At 39.2% G+C, this 17,541-nt stretch overlaps 3 protein-coding genes across 5 annotated transcripts; all 3 read right to left on the bottom strand.

Annotated features, from left to right (window-relative positions):
• Positions 1-374: 374 nt before the first annotated feature.
• Positions 375-3,801, bottom strand: LOC102234316 (heat shock cognate 70 kDa protein). Its single transcript, XM_005813757.2, has 9 exons — positions 3,697-3,801; positions 3,028-3,237; positions 2,623-2,828; positions 2,389-2,541; positions 1,745-2,300; positions 1,458-1,660; positions 1,159-1,357; positions 855-1,087; positions 375-779 (listed from the first exon to the last, which is right to left on the bottom strand). The coding sequence occupies exons 2-9, from the start codon at positions 3,230-3,232 to the stop codon at positions 594-596; spliced, it is 1,941 nt and encodes a 646-aa protein (XP_005813814.1). The 5' UTR covers positions 3,233-3,237; positions 3,697-3,801; the 3' UTR covers positions 375-593.
• A 557-nt stretch (positions 3,802-4,358) lies between these two features.
• LOC102235358 (cytotoxic and regulatory T-cell molecule-like) lies at positions 4,359-11,329 on the bottom strand. Of its 3 annotated transcripts, none has more exons than XM_014474421.2 (11): positions 11,271-11,329; positions 9,362-9,514; positions 9,119-9,271; positions 8,868-8,987; positions 8,410-8,565; positions 7,741-8,010; positions 6,440-6,523; positions 6,089-6,142; positions 5,862-5,999; positions 5,621-5,707; positions 4,359-5,182 (listed from the first exon to the last, which is right to left on the bottom strand). In XM_014474421.2, exons 1-11 carry the CDS (start codon positions 11,308-11,310, stop codon positions 5,013-5,015), a joined length of 1,425 nt encoding a protein of 474 aa, XP_014329907.1. In that variant the 5' UTR covers positions 11,311-11,329; the 3' UTR covers positions 4,359-5,012. The 3 variants fall into 3 exon arrangements, with proteins under 3 accessions (XP_014329907.1, XP_023197864.1, XP_023197865.1); XM_023342096.1 differs by having other exon boundaries at positions 5,621-5,722; positions 9,371-9,514; XM_023342097.1 differs by having other exon boundaries at positions 9,371-9,514.
• A 5,270-nt stretch (positions 11,330-16,599) lies between these two features.
• LOC102234569 (histone H2A-like) lies at positions 16,600-17,373 on the bottom strand. Its single transcript, XM_005813758.2, has one exon. The coding sequence runs from the start codon at positions 17,223-17,225 to the stop codon at positions 16,839-16,841; it is 387 nt and encodes a 128-aa protein (XP_005813815.1). The 5' UTR covers positions 17,226-17,373; the 3' UTR covers positions 16,600-16,838.
• Between the last annotated feature and the right edge of the window lie 168 nt (positions 17,374-17,541).

Genomic DNA, 17,541 nt, shown 5'->3' with positions numbered 1-17,541 from the left:
CCTGAGTTTGATGTACAGTTGAGAACCTGAGTATGAAAAGGCAAGAGCGCCCCCTAAAGGCAGTTGGATCACATGAAACTTGAATCCAGTCAAGAATCCTCATCAGTACAGATGAAGCCAAATGTACACAATATTACGTGTTTATACCAAACAGCTTTAGTAACAAAAAGAAAAATTTTAATAAGCCATTTTTAATCCCAACCCTATAGCATTTTTAATGTGCAGTAAAAAGGTAGCTAGCATTGAATTGAATTTAAGCACCATGTAGAATCATAATTTCACATATTTATAAGCTCTTCCTGTTTTATTTCATTTTTCCCCAAAGTAGCAGAGTGCTAAATTATTTGCAGAGAATTAATTAAACCAAACAAGAGTCAACAGTTGCAAATTTTATTTTTAAGGAAGTGACAGTCTATAAAACAAGACATGCCAAATCAGTGTTTGCTATGCAGACAAGTTTTTTTATTCCCCCCCCCCCATGTGTCAATGCAGTTATGGACCTATTCAATACACTCTTAAGCTTGTGGCAACTTCTGCTGTAAGAGGGCTTCGATCTTTACATCCCAGGAGGTAGGTTTGAGGGGATGGAATGTTTAGTCGACCTCCTCGATGGTTGGGCCAGAGGATCCGCCACCGGGAGCAGCACCGCCTGCTCCTGGGAAGCCACCAGGCATGCCTTCTGGCATCCCACCAGCACTCTGGTACAGCTTTGTGATGATAGGGTTGCACACCTTCTCCAGCTCCTTCTGTTGGTGTTCATACTCATCCTTTTCGGCAGTCTGAAATAAAAATGAAATTAGGAATTAGGGTAGTTTAGGAGTGCTCAACATAAGGTTTCCCTCCCCCTCATTTACCTGGTTCTTATCTAGCCAGCTGATAACTTCGTTGCACTTATCCAAGATCTTCTGCTTGTCATCGTCGCTGATCTTTCCAGCAAGCTTCTCGTCCTCCACAGTTGACTTCATGTTGAAAGCATAAGACTCCAGGCCGTTCTTTGCAGACACCTTGTCGCGCTGCACATCATCCTCTGCCTTGTATTTCTCTGCTTCCTGAACCATGCGCTCGATGTCCTCCTTACTGAGGCGACCTGAAAGCAGAGGGCATTAAGAAACTGCCAAGAAACGTTTGGAAACTGACCAAGAACAGCCCAAAATTTACCTTTGTCGTTTGTGATGGTGATCTTGTTCTCCTTGCCAGTGCTTTTGTCGACAGCAGAGACATTCATGATACCATTAGCATCAATATCGAAAGTCACCTCAATCTGTGGAACACCACGAGGAGCAGGAGGAATTCCTGTCAATTCAAACTTCCCCAGAAGGTTGTTGTCCTTTGTCATAGCACGCTCTCCCTCATAGACCTGTTGAGACCCATTTAAGAGAATAAGATTGACATGTTCACCTTAACATGGCAAAGGTCAGGCCAAGCTCCTTAGGAGAAGATGACCAGAGCATCCCGACCTGGATAAGCACACCAGGCTGGTTGTCAGAGTATGTGGTGAAGGTCTGCGTCTGCTTTGTTGGAATAGTGGTGTTGCGTTTAATCAGGACAGTCATGACACCTCCAGCCGTCTCGATACCCAGGGACAGAGGAGTAACATCCAGAAGGAGCAGGTCCTGTACGTTCTCGGACTTGTCTCCAGACAGAATGGCAGCCTGGACAGCTGTAGAGACGAAAGGAACATCCCAAATCTGTTAGCACACTGGACTGAGGATCACCATGGTAAATGACCTGATTGTATTCTTACCAGCTCCGTAAGCCACAGCTTCATCTGGGTTGATGCTCTTGTTTAGCTCTTTTCCGTTGAAGAAATCCTGAAGCAGCTTCTGGATCTTGGGGATACGGGTGGAGCCGCCTACCAAGACAATGTCATGGATCTGGCCTTTATCCATCTTGGCATCACGGAGAGACTTCTCCACGGGGTCGAGGGTTCCACGGAAGAGATCAGCATTGAGCTCCTCAAAACGAGCTCTGGTGATAGAGGTGTAGAAGTCAACTCCCTCATACAGAGAGTCGATCTCAATGCTGGCCTGGGTGCTGGAAGACAGGGTGCGCTTTGCCCGCTCACAAGCAGTACGCAAACGGCGGACTGCCCTCTTGTTGTCGCTGATGTCCTTCTTGTACTTGCGTTTGAACTCAGCAATGAAGTGGTTAACCATACGGTTGTCAAAGTCTTCCCCACCAAGATGAGTATCTCCAGCAGTGGATTTCACTTCAAAGATCCCATCCTCGATGGTCAAGATGGAAACATCAAAAGTGCCACCACCGAGATCAAAGATGAGCACGTTCCTCTCTGACCCAACCTAAAAGTTCAGCAGGCAACAAGGCTAATTATTAGTGAACTGCAGTGATTCAGTCTCAAGTTAAAGTGTGAAACTGATTTCTGCCTACCTTCTTGTCCAGCCCATAGGCGATAGCAGCTGCAGTCGGTTCATTGATTATACGCAAAACATTGAGGCCAGAGATGGTGCCAGCATCCTTCGTGGCCTGACGCTGGGAGTCATTGAAGTAAGCAGGTACTGTGATCACAGCATTGTTGACAGTCTGAAAGAATAAAGACAGTCGTTAACATTTAATTTATAAAATCAGGAAAAATATATATAAAAAATAAAAATTAAGCCTTACTTTTCCAAGGTAGGCCTCAGCAATTTCCTTCATCTTTGTCAACACCATGGAGGAGATTTCCTCTGGGTAGAAGGATTTAGTTTCACCCTTGTATTCAACCTGAACCTTGGGGCGGCTGCTGTCATTGATTACAGTAAATGGCCAGTGCTTCATGTCTGACTGTACAACGGCATCGTCAAACCTCCGGCCAATCAATCGTTTGGCATCTGTAAAGAAAAAGAGCCAAGAATGTAACCAGAGTAAGGGATCAGCCTCGCCTTCCTGGGAAGTAGAAAATGTAAATAGCAGGAATCTGCACCTTAAAGATGAACCACTTGAGTGAAATTTGTTCAAATGTACTTTCAGCATAATCAGTCATGAAAACTGGCAAAATGGGAAATGTAGAATTGAAATAGACTTTCATACCAAAAACTGTATTGGTAGGGTTCATGGCAACCTGATTCTTGGCTGCATCTCCAATCAGCCTCTCTGTATCTGTGAAAGCCACATAGCTGGGTGTGGTCCTGTTGCCTTGGTCATTGGCAATGATTTCAACTTTGCCATGCTGGAACACACCAACACAGGAATAGGTGGTTCCAAGATCGATTCCAACTGCTGGTCCCTTAGACATGTTTACTGAGAGAAGGAATAACAAAAAAATAAATAAATAAACACTGAAAGTCTACATAATAATGAGCAACAAGTACATATTTAAAATATACAGATGTAGGAATACAGACAATTATATAATGTATCTCTTCACCCCAGGAACAAATACCCGGAAAGACTGCAGGAAGCTTAACCGCCATTAGAGAACATTCGAGAATGTTCCAGAAGCCCCTCCCCCTACCGCAGTGAGAACACGCTGCTGACTAACACAAACGTATATTCATAATCCTGGCATATAAACCGTTTAATTTTAGAGTTATCTTTCACCCAGGCTTAAATAATTAACTATATTAAATTTGATAGGAGCTCAATTACGTCTTATTTTAGAGCTGTAGGTATAAAATAAAACGTTAACAAAAGCAGTAATCACACCCCCAAACAAGAAGATCGACTTGCTAACAAAACGAGTAACAAAAAGAATCTTACCAAATCGTTCGGCCGGGGTTGACAGAATGTGCTAGAATGGAATGGAACCAGTGACAGACGTGAGACCTCTCTGGGATGTGAAGGATAAGGAACGTTCTGCTTCTCGGAACGTTATATATCACCGGCATGCCGGCCAATCAGTGTCCAGTCGTTGTTACAGCACCAATGACATTGGTGATATCTGATGACGCTAATGACGATGCTCATCACTTCCTGTTCTTTCGACTGAAGTCTTTCATAATCACTTTGAGAGAACACGTGCGTGAACATGGCATCCTTTATTGAAATAAAAGGTCATTGGCTGAAGCGCATACTTTTACAAGGATTGTGCTGATGCTGATAACGAGTTTAACCACATTATTAAAGTACATCTTTTTGTTTTAATCTAATATTTAGATGAAAACAGCTGAGTGAAAACATGTCTTTCCTTTTATATTGTTAATTTTTCTACTTATTCACAACGTGCCATGCTTATTGTTTGGTTCAAGTGTTTGTAACCTTCCAGTTGTTCATTATTGCCTTGATGAGACTCAGAAAGTCAGTTTCATAGGGAACCGTCTGTAGTTAGTTATTCACCTAATTAATAAGGATGATAAAAACTGATCAATATAATTTATCCATATTGATACTCATCCTCTCTCATACAATATTTTGTAGCAAAATAATATTTATTGGTACAAAATGCATACATATATTTACATTTCTGTGTAAAAAAAAATACATTCTTTTCCATGTAAACAGTGTAAACAAGCATTTTATCAAGAACACGTGCAGTTGTGTAGTTATTAGACATAAACACCAGCAGACTCCTCCGCTTCACTTCATTTTCACATATTGCATAGGAAAGAAAAATATCCATTTTCCATGGTATGACAGTTGGTCTTTAGTTAAAAATCTAAAAAACATTTCAAATCTAAGAAAGGACAATTTCCTAATAAATACATGATTTTTAACAACAAACTGTCTTCGTACTTTATCATGATTTGTTGTAATTTTCATATTTTGGCATTTTTATATATTGCATTCACAAACAACACACCAAAACTGTTTGCATTTGAGTATTTGAGGTTAACACACATGCATATCAGTAGTTTATAATCTTTTAATGACTATCCCAGGATGGTTCATAACTATAATAGTAAAGTTTCTGAGTGCAAAGGTAGGTAATGCCTCCTTTTATTGTGCTGCTCCTTGTAGACTCTTGTTGACTCTGGAAACACAATTACAGGTTTAGTAAAGTCAGGGAATCTGACTTTACTGGTCAGGTTCATCATTTGATGACAAACTTGACCACGAGGTTCCATCGTCTGAAGTTATTAAAGTGAAGTCTCCTTTATGTTGCTTCTGACTGCGGCTTGCGTCTGACTTTGAGAGGTCTGCTCTATGGTGGCGCTTTCTTTTCGAGTCATTGTATTTGGGTTCGTTACTGAAGTTATTGCTACTGGATCCTCAACAACATACTGTGCAAATACCGTGTTGAAGAGTCCTGTGAAATAAACAGAGAATTTTACAATGAGGGACTTTTTTAAAATTAAAAGCAAAGACAAACTCAAAACCAGGCTTATAAGAGAGAGTGGAAACAGTAACTGTAAGGAATAAGAAATATAATATAAACTTACAAGAACAGTATAATCTAAATGTCTGACTCATTTTCTCTCCATATAGCTAAATGTGGGCATGAATTATGTTTAAAATATTTCCTGGCTGGCAAGTAAACAGATTGTTTCTGCTGCACATCATCCCCACGGCAGTCATCTTCTTCAAATGGGATTCAGTGTCATTTTCAGAAAAAAAATCAGCCCTCATTTCTAAAATAATAAAATATTCAGTGTTTGGGTTCCAACTCTATTTGACGAATGAGATTATGATCTCTGCTGTCTAAGTTTGACTACAAAATGAAAGGAATCACAATTCACTGCCATACCTCTTCGCCTTTGCCCTTGGGAGTTCTTTTCTTCTTGGCTTGATTTTGACTTACTGCTAGTTTCTGATGGGTCGCAGTCTTCATTCTCTGTAACAATGAAAACTGTAAGATGTTTGTGAATGATAAGCACATTCAAATGAAAGCACTATTATATACTATGTTCACAGCATTTAAAGCAACTCCAGCAGAAATCTGATGTTGGTGTGTTTCTGCACAGAAAATAAGAACTTAGCCTGCTCACCTTTCTTCCAGGCAATGTGTGCTCTCCTCAGCTTGATAGCAAAGAAAATAACCACAACCAGAAGGGCAAATATGAGGCATGTCACCAAAAGTACTAATAAGGAAGAGCTTTGTTTCCTTTCTGTTCTCTTATCAGGGTCTAGGAAAAAGATATAGCACAGCTCACTAAAGGCCCACCAATGATTCAGCCATGTCAAGACCCTACATTTAACAGCATCTAGTGTTTACCTGTCATGTTTGTCTTTGTAGTATTATACAGGTTTATGTCCTCTTGTAAATCACCTTTAAAGACATAAGACACATTTAGTTAGTGGCAGATTAGTGTTTCCTCCTTTCAATTATTGGTAGTTAATACATCTTCCACTTTCCATAGATGGCATATCTTATGTAGAGCATGTGTATGGTTGTATGTTTCTGTGTGGCATACTGAAAGACTAAATAATGTAAAGTGAGAATGAATAATTTAGCTAATGCAGCCACAGTGTGTTAAATGAGAATATCTGGTTTCACCACTAGATGTCAGCAAACGCATTTTCCTCAACTCATCTTTTACGCTAAGTACTAAGATGACGCAGGTACCTGTAGTGTTCGTTGTTTCAGAGGTGGTGTCATTCCAAATTAGGTCTGGTGTTGTAGAGTTGAGCGAGTCCTCTGTAGATAGTACTGTAAGCAAGCATATAAATGGTTCAACATTGACGTTCAAATTAACTTATTGCAGTTATAGAATTCAAACAGACTTTGTTTGGTATATGGGGTTATATTAAAGATATTAGAAAAAAAAGGATGAACATGTGCAGGTATCAAATTAGCACACAAACCCTATGCTGAAACTCAGTGTTCCACCATTACACTGAGAAGATCTGCACTAACAGTGCTAACCACACACTCTGAGCTCTCCTCATCGGAAACAGATTGTGTGATATCACAACCCACAGCTGAGGTTAGATGACAGTCTGCATTAGAAAAGAGAGATATCTGTCCTTTCCATCTCAAAAACCCACCACGTGTTGTACATGCACCATTTAGCCCTCTTTTCCTCTATTGACCTTCATGTACAAAGTTTCTTTTTAAGAACCATTTGATAAAATTTAGATTAATTGAGCTTAGCAAAGCACACCAGACAGTATTTACGTAAATTCAGACAGACAGAAAAACACTCAGGATGTGGGTCGTTAAATTTCATGTACGATCAGAAACAGGTTAAAAAACATACTACACCAGCTCCCATGATATCGTTTGCTTAGGGTTAGTGGTATCTCAACCTGCTTTCACTGGTTCTGGTCTGGAAACCAATGCTCTGTTTGGCTGAGTCAATAAATGGTAGCTACTAGCAGGCTTCGCTCTATCCATTATTTAAAGTATTTCCTTAATGACATTGTCTTTCTTTCTTTTTTCACAGTGAATGGAGACAAATAGTTGGATTCTATCCATCAGCAGCGAACTCACAGGAGTAAGCACTGGTACCCAATTGGGTGAGGGCTGTCAAAGAACACTAAACCCATCTTTGCTGGCTAGAAAGCCAGTGGCTACTGGTAGCACAAAAGAGCACTGACTTATCACAAAACACTATAAACGTCTGAGTTTATGGGTCTTCTGTTGGTTTTGAGGAGTTTTTCTGGGTAAAACTTGAACAACTCAACTTCACTATTAAAGAGCATAAAAACACACTCTCATTGCATGAGTGGAAATTCACCTCTACTGATATGAAACTTGTGTTAATATATTAACACTTTATCTGCAGTAGCTTCTGAGGTCCGGTTTCTTTTTCTGCTGTTACTATTTCCTCTTTGTCTCTCTGCTCTACATACTCATAAGTAGTGGAAATATTATTCAGAGCACTTGCAGTATGAAAGCTCTATAATGACAGCAATTTCACCTACCAGTGGTGTTGAAATGTAAGTGAACAGATGTAGCTGGCTCCACAGAAGGTCCTGCAGGGGTCACGGTGAAAGTCTTGGGGTCACTGGCAGTAAGCATCTCATTGGGCGCAGATGACCACTCTACTGAGGGACCATTTGTGTTTGTGGTTGAAAAGCGGACTGCTGGGTTATTGCTTATAAAGGATCTTGAAGTTGTCCTCAGCGCCCTCACAGAACTCTGAGGCTGTGCTGTGGAAGGACTGGAGGTGGATGCAAGGACAAGTTTTGTTTCTGTGAGAGAAAAAAAACATTTACATCACAAAGATCAGAAACAAGTAAGAGGAAGATGTGCATTGTCATCTGGACAATTTTCAAATGACGTATGTTGTCCAACTTAATAGAGGAAACCAAACTATTTAGGGTGCACAGAAAGAGGAAATGATTTTGGTCTGTTATTTTGGTCAGAAGTTCAGAGCTTAAGCCAGTGAGACGGAGCAACTGATGGGAAAAAACCTGTTGGGTTTTTTGTTTTATGACGATACAACCACACTTTCACTGTTCCACAAATATTCCAATTTATTGGAGAAGTACTTTCCTGTAAACAGGTTTCAATAAAACCTCCTGTCAGGGGGAATATTTTCTCTGCCTGGAGATAATTGACAAAGATAGCAAGAGATGTCAGGAACTCACTCTGTTTTCCAACTTTCACAAACTGCATCAAAGGCCCTGCATGCAGATCTGGGTGGTGAACAAGGCACTTCACAGTGACTCTGCTATTCTCAGGATAAACATATAAGATTGCTGCTGTGACAAAAGTTTTGGGTTCTTCATATGTAGTTCCTTGAACTGTGAGGAAAAAAACAGTGTTCATTAACAACAGCCACTGAGCAGAGGAAATACCTTACAACAGAAAATATTTATTTAACTCCAGTCATCTGTTCCCAATATTGTGGGTAAAGATCAGTATCAGTATCACTTTATCATTGTCCCCTTAGAGACATTTTCCTGGCAGATTACAAAAACTCCATCAACTCCTCTTGTTTACTATACTTTGTCATGTGCTTTTCCTTCTATCTTTGTTCCTTTTTAAATCTCAATTCAAAGATACTTTTTCATATTGAAGTTTGCATTTTTCTTTTTCAACATACATTGAAATTCAGGTTCATTTTTAAGTTTCCAAGTGATCTTGGGAGGTTGGTTGTTTCCCTTAGCGGTGCATTTTACAGCAGACTTCTCTCCTTCCCTCGTCACTGACATTCTTGGAAGATCTTTAAATAAATGGAAAAACAACAACAAAACAACAACAAAAAAACCATTAATTCAGACGCTATTGTACAAATGTGGATTAAAAGGTGGCTGCAAGAAATATTTTGTTATTTGATTACTTTATTTTACTCACCCAATACTGTCACCCTCACTGTCTTCACTGACAGTTTGGGTTTATATTGTGTGCATGTGTAAACACCCCCATCTGTAAAGGTGACATTGGTGATACTGATGGAGAACTGTGAGTTGGTCAGCTTGGTGATGCTGTATCGTTTGTCCTTTATTGCTAGAAAGAAAACAACAGTTCCATGCCTCTTAGTCATCATTGTGACATATTGTCATTTTCTAAAATGTTTCACTAACACATACTACGTACAATATTCACCTGAAATATCGTTGAAGAACATAATATTGTTGTCTGGGTCCCTCCATTCAACGATGCCTTTATCAGATTTGCTAATAGGACAGCGTAGATCCACAGTGGAGCCCTTAAGTGCAGTCACATTTTGCATCTTTTCTGCAAGTGAAACTGTGACAAAATAAAGGAGAAGTATGAGTTCCTTGAAAGTCTAAACTTGTAACTGTGGCTACAGCACTTCTGACAGAGAAGTTTGAACCAGCAGAAACAACATACACCTATCCACTGGAACAATTTCAATAAAAGTGTGGAACAACAAAATAATCTTTCCTTCTCACAGCTGTCCATAGCTAAATCTACTTCTCACACCTTGACTCATCTGTTCCCCTGTTTGTCATTGCTCTGCCTCTGCTTATGTGTGTGTGGAGGTGGTGTGACCTTAAAAGAAACATTACAAACAAGCAGCCCCCCTGTTGCTTTTCTGCTGTGACAGGAAGTAATGTGGTCAATTCTCTTAGCTGAGAGAGAAAGTGGGGCGGGTGTGAGAGAAAATATAGATTAGATGTAGGCTGCTGAAGGGGGCCTTGAGTGTTTTTTTCTTTCTTACAGGCTGAAACACACATCTGGAAAATAAGTTTGTGGGGGCATACTGACACCGTTACTCAGGACAGTGGGCTTCAAAGGCTATCAAGACCTTGTTTCTCTTTGTAATATTTCAGGTTCATTATCAATTCTCATGCAAGTCAAAAAAAAAAAGCAGTTCATGTTTTTAGTCGAATAGAAATACATAGATCATACAATTATACAACTGCTAATAAAAGAAAGACACAATCTAACAATAAATCAACTTGTTAATGTGTTTGAAACATTTGAGCTTTAAGACAAGATCTTTAGATTGTTGACATAAGCAGTTTTTAATTTATTACCTGTGGTTAATTTTCAGTTTTATTTGTTGCTAAGGAGTGTTAATTTGATTGGAGTCAACTAAAGGTACAGCTCTTGAATGAATCCAGTCATACATGACAAATGTATTATTTTCTTTCCATTTTCCAAAACATATCTTACTAGTGAGATACCTCAAGGCACTGTATTTGGGCTAATTGTATTCTTGCTTTGTAGGCTTGCCTTGTGGTTCATTTTTTAGACAGATTGTTGCTTTGTTAGCAATCTTGCGATTTATCTCCCTACTCAAGCCAGCAGTCACAACTCTACTGATCTACTGAATCATTTGAAACATTAACAAATCTTCATAGAAAATTTCTTCAACCTAAACAGCATCAAGGAATGATTCATTTTATTTTTAGAGTCTAATTCTTTAAATTAGTATGTCACGACTTCAGATATCTACTGACCTTTTTCCAGGAAACTTGAACTGAGTTCTTATACGGAGTTTAAATTTGATAAACATCTAATGTTTGATTACGTCTTAATGATCGTTTTGTGCTTCATCTTGCCTGTGAATCAACTGACAACTTTTTTAATAAACTTAAATACAATGTAACTAATTAAAACAATTTGTTAATGCCAACACAATATTTGTATATGCACAATTGTATAGTTTAAACTTGTCCTAATATTTTTTAAGCTGTACCTAAACTGTTTGTGCACTCAGTTTCTCTACAGGAGAGTATTTGTTTTGGAGAAGTACAGATGTGTTCCTGTTCTGCAAGCACAGGTCGGTTCTGTATAGTCAAAGCAGCTTCTGTATGTTCTCTAATAAGGACATTTTATAAGAAAATAGTGTCACATAAGTGACCATACTGATTGCCTTAAAATAAGCAAAAGTGAAACCAAAAACCATTTAGTCACAAATCCAGATATATAAGTTTACTGAAGATTTTTCTCACAAGTACCAAAAAGAAATAGATTGAACAAATAATTTTCAGGACTAACCTTAGCGGTGAAAAAGTATTGAAAGTAAACTCACCTTGTACAAGCACCAAGAAGACAATAAGCTGGAGCTTCATCTTCACTCTTTCGTTCTTCCACTTTACTGCGCTTCCTCTGCACTCGCTCTATATGTACTTCACACAGGGACCTTCCATGACATCACACAACTGTGGTTTCCCCTGACTTTTTATTTCAAGACATTTTCATGTGATTCTAAGATGAAAAGTCCAGGTCAATAGTTCAGGAATCATACATAGTTTTTATTTTGTAGCTAGATAATATCTAGATTTTGTTGTATAGATCCGTGACAGAAATACATTGTCGTTTATTTTACTTACTTTGACAACCTTGTCTTTTGTCAGTCAACTAGCAAACTATTACCTTATTTAACTTATTATTCTTAAATCTGGGGTAAACCTATTGAGGGAGAACCCAATTTGCACTGTAATAATAAGATGGTAGAAGATCGATTCAGACAATAACTGCCTTCAGTTTGGTAGCAATAAAAAAAAAAAAAAAACTTCATTAGGTGGGAATGTGTGCCGAACACTTTGCTAAGTAAAGATTATAGACATTCATCCAATGGACATCCATCCATTGCTTATACTCGCTTATCCTTGCAGGACTGCAGGGAGACTGGTGCCTGTCTCCATGGGGTCTCCATGGGGAGAGAGGCAGGGTATACCCTGGACATTAAGTTAATGTAGTTACATTTTCTATTATTATCCCTGCAAGGCAGAGATTTTACCTCAAATAGATACAAAAATAATCTAAAAACAGCAAATCATGTAAATCTTATACAATTAAATACCACTCCAAATGAACAAACAAAAAAAACAATTATGTGTGATTTCTTTAATAGACAATCTCTCTTTTCAAGTGAATGACCTAATTAGTGATAGTCAGATTGACTTGCTGGGACCTTATTATTTTAATGTTCACATTCCTCGAAATACTGGATGAGGATGAAGAGCAACCACCATCTTTCAGTCATATTTATTGGGCCATTTAATAGCTACATGACCACTAAAACCATTTCTGTTTGTAGTCATACACCAGGCCCTTACTTTTAAATTGTAGACCAATTATCAGATTTCTTTGCTGACTTAGTGTTAAATACTGATAAAATTATTGTAATGGGGGATTTTGTCATCCACATTAACACTTAAAGAGATAACCTAAATGTACCTAGTCTTTAATGCTAGCTAAGGTTTATTTGGCTTTGCTCAAAATGTCCACAGACCCATTCACTCCTCTTTTCATAGTCTGGACTTTGTGCTGACATATCATATAAAGTGTGAATAATGGAACCTTTTCCTGTTTGACTATTTTTAAAATGACCTTTGAGTTTAATCTACTCTGGTTCTGAGGCAAAATGACATTTTCCGACAATGCTGTTACAACTTTAAATGAATCTTTTCCATTTTTACTTTCCTCTATATCATAGAAAACCACAGTAGAGGGCAGCTATCTCATTTCTGGTCTTTCACAAACTACATAATGCTACTTCCTCATTGCATGTTGCATTAGACAATGTAGCCCCCTTGAAAAAGAAAGTAACTAGGCATTGGACTCCCTGCTTTAATTAAAAACTATGTATATCAAAGCACAATACTAGAAAATCGGAAGGAAAAAGAGCTTTACACATCTAGAAGAGTTCTCCTTGACCTGGAAATAAAGTCTGCTGCTATAAAAAAAGACCCTTTGCTGAGCTAGAACAGCAAATTTATCATCATTGAAAGAGGAAAATAAGAACAATCCTAGGTTACTCTTCAGTACAGCTACCAAACTTAAACAGAGTCATGGTTGAGCCATCCAATTCCGCAGCTCTCATCAGTAATGACTTCATAGAATTCTTTATAAATAGAGTTTATTCTATTAAAAATAAAATCTCTGGAATCTGGCTGTAAATGATTTCTTGGTCAGTAAGACAACATTGGACATTAAAAGAGAGTTTTCCTGTAACTTGTCTTGAGACGACATCTATTGTTAATTGATGCTAAATAATCAAACTGAAGTGGACTGATTTTCCCCCATCTCCAGGGACAACCGTCTTCCAGTTTGATGAATTACCTTTAAGTTTAATTTGTTTAGTATTATTTATCACATACGGCACAACAGGCCAAATGATTCCATTCACACACACTTGCATTCAGAATGGCACATCACTGTCAGCTTGGAGTAATGTCAGTAATGTGGCTAATTCCACTACCTGGATTAATTAGCTTCTGTTTCAAGGGGCCTATGCTGCATGGTCCTTATGCAACATGCAACAAGGTAGCAACACCATGAACAACAATATCAGTGTGTGAAGTAAAAGAAATGAAATGTCTGCCCTCTGCTGAGTTTTTCTGAGATACAGAGGACAGTAAATATGAAACAGATTATCTTAAAGTTACGTGGAAACCATGTTGCTTTTTCACCTCAAATTTTGCAAGTTGTAAACATGTCTGCTTTTAATAGACAGCTATTTATTATTGATACCATATAGATGATGTTCTTTAGAGTCTAAATCAGTTTTCTTTTACAAACACAAAGGAAAGTCTAAATAGACTGTCAAAAATAATTATTTTTGTGGGAAGCGATAAGATGGACAAGGTTAGAAATTGGAATAAAAAAATAAATAGGAACTGTGAAGGTGGGGCAGTTTAGAGATTAAGCTACAGAGAGGCCAGGTTGAGATGGTTTGGACAAGAGTGATAGTGGACAAAGAATATTGAAGATAGAGCTGACAGGTAAAAGAGAAAGACCTTGGAGAAGATGCATTGATGTAGTGAAGAAAGACATGTAACGACATGTTTTTCTTCACTACATCAACCAACTGGTTGGTGTAACAATGTAGTTTAATGATGGGACAGGTTGAGATGGAAGCAGATGATCTGCAGCGTTGACCCTTCAAAGGAGCAACCAAAAAATGGAAAACACTGCTGCTTTTATATTTATATGACTATTATGGTATTACGGTCTTACTTTTTTCAGTTCATTGGTGTTGTAGTTCACCCATTTCCCCCTCTGTGCACCACCCAGGTCCGTTTACCAATTTCAGGACCCGACCAAAACCCCTCCGTGTCATTACCTTGAGAAATAATGAGATTTTAAGTATAAAACAGGGTTTAATGCTGAAAGTGATCAAATGTTGGAAGTCAGAAGAGTCATACAAATGGAACAGATACAGAGTGACATTCTCCATCCAGCACTGGGGTCCACTGGACCCCAGTGCTGGATGGGGTCCAGTGGCAATTATCTTTGCTTCACCAAGTGAAGCAAAGATAATAGCATGATCTCTGCTTTTAGCTTCTCATTCTGCACAGTCCTTCTCTAATGGGAGTTGACCTGTCTTAATCAGTTTTGTTTGTGTGACTTACCAGTTTTATATGTTATAGTTATGTAAGCATGCAACCGTGTGCATGTGAGCAAACACTAGAAAGAAGACACAGAATCATTTTACTTTTGGTTAAAAGTAGGCTGTACTATTGGTACAATTGAGGTCGACGCCCGCCCTGTGGCGGGCATGACGTCATGTTTCTGTGTGTGTTTTTTGCTCCAATGTGATAATAAATTTTGTCAAAATGAAACAAACACTGTAAAATCACAAAGTTTAGGATGTTCTGAAAATAATGATACCAAACAAATTAAGGTAAATAGTTTTTATGGTGACAATATAAGGGTAAATTCAAAATTAGACCAAAACGGCCATTTAGACCCAAGACTCCAAAGGGTTAAGCGCAAAAGGTGGTTACAGTACTGAAAGTACTAATTCTTGTGCTGTACCTACAAATTCAAATAACTCAATTGCTGATTCAGCTCCATTTTTATTCTTTGCTAGTGATGTTGTGCAGCTTCTCTTTTTTTTGCTTTACATTTGTGTAGAGGATGCCAATCAAATACTGCAGTCAAGCAATTTGTGTGTTATCTCTCACTTTCTCTATTTCCTTTTCCTTGTCATTGCATTTGCAAAAGACTTTGTCATGTTGGATTTGAGTTTCTTTACCCACATGTAGGTTCACACATAAAGCCAGAGGATTTTTGATTCAGTGATGATTTATTAACAGCTTTGCTAAATGCTTTAGCGTTCACAATTAAACATACTCCTGAGTTCTGCTGTTGTTTTTCTTCGATTTGATTTGACCAAACGTTTAAGTAATCACCGATCACGATCATTCAGGATTTTTTTCCGACCACATTTCTTCCTGGAAGACGATGGTTCCCCACCATCCTTCCAGTTTTTAATGATGCGTTGGACAGTTCTTAACCCAATTCTAGTAGTTTCTGCAATCTCCTTAGATGTTTCTCTGCTTGATGCATGCCAATGATTTGTCCTTTCTTAAACAGACTAATGTCTTTTCCACGACCACAGGATGTGTCTTTTGCCATGGTTGTTTAAGAAATGAGGAGTTACTCATTGCATCAGCTGGGGTTAAATAATTTGTTGCCAGCTGCAAGATAATCGCCTATGCAGTACTTATCCAATAGGAGGCTTGTACCTATTTGCTTAGTTAAATCCAGGTGGCGACTTTTTTTTGGCCAGGCAGTGTATCTGACACTGTCTGCCTGTCTGAGGCTGAATGTAACTGCTGGTGAGCAGGTGGATGGTATGAACCTGATTGCAGCGGTGAGAGCTGAGGAGGGAAACAGCGCAGAGCAGAATCATAACATCAGGTTAATAACATGAACTGTAAAATAACAATAAAATGTCTTGTCTAACAGTTACTGTTATTTTACCATTAATTTACTGTAATTCAATTTACAGTAATATACAGTTACTATAATAATGCTAAATCAGAAACATCAAAATTCAACATTGTCCCTTGCTGGGATGTCAGCTGGTTGTCTCAGTTTCTGATGGAGATGTACCAGCAGCCTCTGCAGTGATAAATATCCTGGCTGGATGGATTTGGAGACAAAAGGGTAAAACCTTCATGTAAATGTAAATGTGTTTAATGGCACTACACACCATGAAGTAGTCAGATTTTACTGTTTATTATTGTAAATTATGGTGATGTGTGATCTTCATAAAACAGCTATGCTAAATATGAAAAGTTTAGACAAGTATATTTGCAGAGTGCCATACTCCAAGCTCTGTGCATTTATATTGGTCTGCTACTTTAGAACAATCAGATACCTTATAATTGTTTTGAAAGAACAATTGAAATGTATATAAACATAACTGGTCAGTATGATACAGTTGACACTTATGTTTTTTATATTGAAACACAACCTGAGAGGCATACAGATGAAATGGCAGAACTGACAAGGCTTCTGGAAATGTGTCAAGGTGGAAAAAAGGAAGAGAGCACCGGCTATGGATTTATGGGAGCCCGCTGCCTCATTCTGTAAATACCCGTAAGATAAAAACAGCCAAAAAATAAAGCAGTTCAAACACCCTTTAATGAAAGCACCACAAAAAAAACAATGCACAAAAAATGAGCTTACATCAGAGCTGTTCAAAAATCACCGTTCAGGACTGCTTCTAAAGAAAGAAAGGTTTGTTTCCAGCATCTCAAGCATGAAGCAGTTTATTATAGAAAACAGCAGAAACCGAAGCGCCGCCTCGAGTTAGAAAGACAGTGATATAAAAGCGGTAGCTCCACTACAGCGGCTTTCTTCACTTGCTCTTGGCCGGTTTCTCGGTTTTCTTCGGGAGGAGGACAGCCTGGATGTTGGGCAGGACCCCCCCTTGAGCGATGGTCACGCCTCCCAGCAGCTTGTTAAGCTCCTCGTCGTTGCGCACGGCAAGTTGCAGATGGCGGGGGATGATCCGGGTCTTCTTGTTGTCCCTCGCCGCGTTGCCTGCCAGCTCCAGGATCTCGGCGGTCAAATACTCCAGCACCGCCGCCAGATACACCGGGGCACCGGCGCCGACGCGCTCCGCGTAGTTCCCTTTGCGGAGCAGCCTGTGGACTCGACCAACCGGGAACTGGAGCCCGGCTCGAGAGGACCGAGACTTGGCCTTGGCCCTGGCTTTGCCTCCGGTCTTCCCTCTGCCAGACATGGCTACAGATGGCGGTTTATCCCAGAGCGGTGCGGGGCAACGCCTCAACCTTTATGTGGCGTAGCTTGGTGACTGATGATGGCTCCTGTCCCGGTGTCCTTACGTATCAGTGCGACGCACGACTGTAAATTCGTTGCAGCAATACGTTAACCCCTCCGCCATATTGGGAGAGGAACACAGGGCGGTCTTGTGAGCGAGGAGCTGCAGTTTTCACATGGTTTACTTCTTCTAAACTAACCCTAAAAATGAAGTGAGTCTTACCAAGATGTTTTAAAGATAAATCTGATCGAGTCTACAGTATCGATTCACTCTACAG

This window comes from Xiphophorus maculatus, chromosome 11 (assembly GCF_002775205.1).
Source record: "Xiphophorus maculatus strain JP 163 A chromosome 11, X_maculatus-5.0-male, whole genome shotgun sequence".
Classification (NCBI taxonomy): Eukaryota; Metazoa; Chordata; class Actinopteri; order Cyprinodontiformes; family Poeciliidae; genus Xiphophorus; species Xiphophorus maculatus.
This window is presented reverse-complemented; position numbering and strand designations above follow the sequence as displayed.

Coding starts and splice junctions, on each gene's coding strand:
- LOC102234316 (XM_005813757.2), bottom strand. CDS start 3,232: ATGTCTAAGGGACCAGCAGTTGGAATCGATCTTGGAACCACCTATTCC. Junction 2,829..3,027: donor CCCTACCAATACAGTTTTTG/GTATGAAAGTCT, acceptor TTTTCTTTACAG/ATGCCAAACGATTGATTGGC. Junction 780..854: donor GCTGGCTAGATAAGAACCAG/GTAAATGAGGGG, acceptor TTTTTATTTCAG/ACTGCCGAAAAGGATGAGTA.
- LOC102235358 (XM_023342096.1), bottom strand. CDS start 11,310: ATGAAGCTCCAGCTTATTGTCTTCTTGGTGCTTGTACAAG. Junction 8,011..8,409: donor TGTGAAAGTTGGAAAACAGA/GTGAGTTCCTGA, acceptor TTTCTCTCACAG/AAACAAAACTTGTCCTTGCA. Junction 6,143..6,439: donor TGAAACAACGAACACTACAG/GTACCTGCGTCA, acceptor ATGTCTTTAAAG/GTGATTTACAAGAGGACATA.
- LOC102234569 (XM_005813758.2), bottom strand. CDS start 17,225: ATGTCTGGCAGAGGGAAGACCGGAGGCAAAGCCAGGGCCAAGGCCAAG.